The 5,831-nt window shown below is 33.4% G+C and overlaps 1 protein-coding gene across 1 annotated transcript in view; it reads left to right on the forward strand.

Moving 5' to 3' along the window:
• The window catches only part of LOC106883867 (endoplasmic reticulum-Golgi intermediate compartment protein 1), a 174,369-nt gene that overhangs the window by 146,150 nt on the left and 22,388 nt on the right, over positions 1 to 5,831 (forward strand). The window contains exon 6 of the mRNA XM_014935003.2: positions 3,412 to 3,466. Within this exon, the coding sequence (XP_014790489.1) occupies positions 3,412 to 3,466 (55 nt within the window). The remainder of the gene's footprint in view (positions 1 to 3,411; positions 3,467 to 5,831) is intronic.

Genomic DNA, 5,831 nt, shown 5'->3' on the forward strand with positions numbered 1-5,831 from the left:
CCTGTCCGGAACGAAACCACCTGTTTCTCTTATTAGGATTACGAAAATAGATCCATCTTTCATTCTCACGATGCCAAAAACTGGTATCTCTGAGAATTGTGAGCGGTTGTTTGCAAAGGTTTATACGAGGAGCTTCTTGTCAGCGTCTGTTCACAAAGCCGAGCTTTTTGAAGGTGTTGATGGACGTGCTTTGTAAAGGATCAATACTGCTGATAATGTACGAATGTTTGCACCATCTTTCACAATATCAGGTTTCTCTGACATTGGTTTGTCTTAAAGCTTTGTGTCAACTTCCTAGAAATATCTGAACCAGTTTTCTGGCACACGCTTGTTGACAGTTCTTGAGACCTTCACATCATCAATTTCTTTTGTCACTGCTCTAGCGCTGAGTTTTTATTTTTTTATTTTTTACAAGTAGAGAAAAATTGCTAAGTGCAATTTTTTCACCACTCATTTATCAAAGCTGTAAGTTAGTTAACAAATAATTAAAGCTTATAATTCATATATGAAAATAAAGGATAATCAATCATGTAAAGATTGCTCAACAAATTGTAACAAATTGACAATATAATACGAATTATAGGGGCCAAAGACATCAGATAAAATCCGAAAAAGTCTTGACTCGGCTATATATATATCTTTTACTTGTTTCTTTCATTAGACTTCATCCATGCTTCATCCATTGATTTCTAATACCCAACTGCTAATATACAGAAACATAAACACACCAACTGAGGTTGTCAGGTGATAGTGGGGTACAAACACAGACACGAAGAGACACATACATACATGCATGCATACATACATACATACATACATACGTACATACATATATGTGTATATATATATATCTATATGTATCTATCTATCTATCTATCTACCTATCTATCTATCTATCTATCTATCTATCTACACATATATAGTTACATAGGTACTGTAAGTTTAGAGGTAAACTTGATAAGTGTAAGCACCTGTATATGTCAGATTATGGCAGAGATGAAAGAATATATCAAACATAAATTGAAAACAGAACACAAAGGATATGACGGTACACGTGCTTCAAGCGTTATAAAAAATCTGTTATTACATCACTATAGGTATATTATTGATATAAAAGATAGTTTAAAGCTCTCCTCAGCAGCGAACATTGTTAGTCCAAAGATTACATCCCAAAAGAACAAGTACACTTAGTATTATCCATTATAATAGGTTTATCACATCTCTTTAAAAAGGTATATTTGTATAGAAGTTCGTTGGATTTCAAAAATCTGCCCATATTGTATCACGATTCAGCATAGAGTATTATAAACCTATTATAATTGATAATACTAAATGTATTATCAATTTTGTGATGTAATCTTTGGACTAAAAAACTGTTGGCGGCTAAAGAGTGCTTTAAACCATCTTTTATATCAATAATATAACTATGGTGATGCAATAACAGATTGTTTATAAAGCTTGAAACACGTGTACCGCGATATCCTTTGTGTTCTATTTTCAATTTATGCTTGATATATATATATATATATATATATATATATATATATATATATATATATATATATATATATATATATATATATATACGTATATTTAAATTAAATAAGTAATATTACCATTATTAATAATAAGGTGGCTAGCAAGTTTACAACTCTACAGGTAAAATATAAACTAAACTCAGGTTCAATAGGGTATTTCAATACCCTTTGCTATACATAACAAATTTCTTCCTTGTTCAAGGTGCTACGCAGTGAGATGGAACACAGAACCTTGTGGCTATGAAGCAAACTTTGTACCCCACGGTTATATTATGTATGCACGCATGTCTATATGCATATATTTGTGCTTATGTGTGTGTGCGTGCTTGTGTGTGTGTGTGTGTGTGTTTGTGTATGTATTTACATACATGTATATATATGTACATGTATGAGTATAGTAGCTTCATATTCATGTAACCCGTTAATGGTCCTCCCGAAAGCAGCCATTGTAAAACTGTTAACATTTTAAATTCACTTAAAAACTGAACGATAATATTACATTTTAGTAAGTAATCACTTGTGTTTTATTAAGTTGAAAGTTAATTATTTCATTAAATCTCGTGCAAAATATTGATTGTTTTGAAAATTAAATTTCAAATGCATAATGTATTCTAAATTTAGGAAACATATTTTGAATGTTTGAACATGAGGTAGGAAATGTAATGTTTACAAGTTCTAAAACCACAATTAAGTTATTGCCTTCTACAGCGACAACTTTTTTAAAAAGAAACACATCTTCCTGGTAAACCTGTTATTTGTATAGGAAAAAAGTTTTATATTGCTAAGCAATTGGTTTGTATAATCTAATTTTTCAAAAACAAAAAAATGTTACAAAAAGGAACAGAAAAATATATCTGTGTTTCGATGTAAAAAGCAGCCTCGAAAAATTTATTCTCCTCTTTGATAAGTTGAGATTAAGCACAATTGTAATTACTTTGCAAAAAAATAAAACGACAAAAATATATTAATACCAAATGGTTTTCTTTCCATTATTATCAAGTCCACACGTTGTCCTTAAGATGACTTCATGTAACATAAAGTAACAGCTTTCCCTTTTTCTGCTGGAGCAAATTCATATTTATATACGCATACATGCACATATACATTTACATTGAATTTAAGCATTTCACATTTCATACATGTGCACATACAAACACACACACTTTAGAAAATTCATTCTATGGCTAGATGTCCACAATTATAATTTCTTCAAATGCAATACGTTGAGTTATGTTTCGCAAGCAAGTGCTAAGTCTTTGGGCGGAAGTTCCATAATTTCCTGTGTATACTATTCTCTGTTAGATTATTATTATCTATAATTGATGAAAGTCGTAACTATACTGAGAAGCAATTATTGTCTCCAATTCATTTCAACATGGTTATTCCGTAAGAGTCGACGTTACAATCATTTTGAAACCCCTTGGGGATGCCATCTCTAGCTGGGTACCTATACAATCTGAACCCGATATATATTGCATGCAGGGGAGCGAACCCTATCATCTTCTAGCTACATGATTATTATTATATTATCAGTAATCCTTTCTACTATAGACACAAGGCCTGATATTTGGGAATAAAGTTGGCTGGTCAAATACATCAGACCCTATGTGCAGATGGTACCTCTTTTGCTCGACATCGAGAAGACGAAAGGCAATGTCGGCATCAGCGGAATTTGAACTCAGGACGCAAAGATAGACGAAACACTGCTTAGCATTTTGTCCTGCAAACGATTCTGCCAGCTGTTTGCCACCATAAATATAGTAATAGAAATATTCTACCTTTTCTTCAAAAATGATTTGAGGAAAACAGAAACGTTTTAAATTTTCATAATTTATTTGTCTTTGCTTTAAATATGTTTGCTCTCTCTTTGTAGGATATTCAAGGCTCCTTTAATCCTTTGAACAATGTTGAGAGACATAAATCTGATAGTAAGTGATTATTATCATTATTATTATTATTATTATTATTATTATTATTATTATTATTATTATTATGATTAGTTTTACTTCTTTCAATTTTGTTTCCATTTCTTGCCGTATGCCTTCCCCAACACCTTGGGCGATAAATTCACTGTATACATCAATAGCCCATTAAGATACACAGACCAGATCGTTCATTTACAAATCCAGTTATAGAAAAGATAAAATATGAAAAAGAAAAATGAACAAGGAAAAAGAAAGACAGGAAAAAGGCAGAAAAGGAAGGAGGAAAACATTTATATGGGTTGTAATCGTTCTCACAACGACTTTGCTCTTCTCAATACGTGTGACTTGAAAGTTAAATAATTATTTTCTCTTCTTCATGGTTGGTAAGCTTGGGATCAACCTCAAATAATTTCCAGTTCCTTTTTTTATAATTCCAAGTGCTTCTACAATCATTGATATTGCAACCGCTTTAGATGCCACATTTTTTCGAATTCCATGAATAAATCTTTATATTTTCTGAGCTTGTCAAATTATTTTGCCGAGATTTTATTACCACAAGAGATGCTCATGTTGATCAATAAACAAATTTTATTCTTTCACAACAAAACCCGGTTTATTAGCTTTCATGGATCTGTCTGTATGCACTAGAAAGTCCCGATGAATCATTACATTTTCTCCCTCGGGTGGTGATAAAATGACTTGTCAACAGTTATCATTATATAATGCCGAAATAGTAAGCAGTGTAGACATTGGCCAATTCTGTCATGTCTTGATTTATACTTCACTGGTGATAAAACTCACATCCAGAGACTAGGTGATCCATTGTCTCAACCTCATCGTTACAAAATCGATATTTTTGATCTAATCTATTTTCCTCACATTAGTTTGGTAGTTCCGTGTCAATATACTTTCATTTTGAGTAGCGAAGATGAAGCCTCTATTCTCTACCTTTATTTCTGTGCTTCGTAGCCACTGGTGGGTGTGCAATCGATTAGACCCTCCCACCAAAGTGGAGACCTTGTACCTCTAATAGAAATGATTATTACTATTATTATCATTTTCTCTTTATCACAGATTTTGTTGGAGCTCCAAGTGTATTGCATGCGTAGCGGGCTTACTACCTGCAGCCTACGGTACCATGCTATTCGTTCTTTTCAGCTATCTAATATTTTGCTGATTTTTCGGGTTATACCAAGGAGGCAAACCTTTTGTAACAGTTCTACTGGACATTCTATACCAATTTTCTTTATATTCCCCTTGATGCCTTCTAATACTGTTACCAAGGACCCAACAATAATTGGCACTATTTTCGTACTTAAGAGGGTTGTATTGACTTATATTTTAGCCTTCGTTCAGCATCAACTATATAGCATATGTGGTGTATCTTGTCCATCACCACTATGTCCGGACTGTTATCCTTTAGCGCCAGATCTGTTTGGGTTAAGGAATCCCACAGGATTTTTTGCATGTCTCCGCCACTCTATACAATATGTTATCATACTACGTCTTGCGACTCTCTAGTTCCCACTTTTCGCACAGTTTCCAATGAAGCACATTCGCTTCTTGGTCGTGTCGCCACAACTTGTAATAGTTTGGGAGAAATCTGGGGCATTCATTCGTGATATGGGCAAAGGTTTAATCCACTCTATTACAGATACGGTAGGGTGGAGATACTTGCTCATTCCGCAGATTGACTCTCCAGTTCATGACCAGAGCTTGGACCAGCGACCATTATTATTATTATTATTATTATTATTATTATTATTATTATTATTATTATTATTATTATTATTATTATTATTATTACGAAAGGCTCTCCGATAGTTATTAATTATTGGTCATTCTTTACTTGTAAGCAGGCAACAACAAATCGCTAAAGGTTTCAAGTAGTTCCTTCTTCTCCCGTGACTCAAAGAGACAATACTCTCCTTAGAATGCGAGCTGTACCCAACAATGCAGGTCCAATATTCTTGATATGTATTTCAAAGCCTTTGGAAACTGCTCCTAATGCTTCAATTACAACCAGTGACACCATTACTTTCCTCATGCCCCCTACCTTTCCTATCTCGAGCCGCAGTCGCTGGTATTTCTCAATCTTTTCTGTTTCCTTACATTTTATATTCACGAGTTTTAGTCTCTTATGGCATTAAGGCACAACATAATTCAACATCAGTGTTTCATTTTTAAAAGAATTACTTCTATTGCGTCTTTTTACAAAAGATAGATGACCTGTCTTTTGTTGTTGTGAACTTGCTTCCCTTCTTTGTTTGTTTGTTTGTTTGTTTGTTTCTTTCTTTGTCCCTCTCCCTTACCCCCTCTCTCTTTCTCCCTCTCTCTCTTTCTCCTCTCTCTCTCTTTCTCCTCTCTC

Source organism: Octopus bimaculoides, chromosome 22, assembly GCF_001194135.2.
Source record: "Octopus bimaculoides isolate UCB-OBI-ISO-001 chromosome 22, ASM119413v2, whole genome shotgun sequence".
NCBI lineage: Eukaryota > Metazoa > Mollusca > Cephalopoda > Octopoda > Octopodidae > Octopus > Octopus bimaculoides.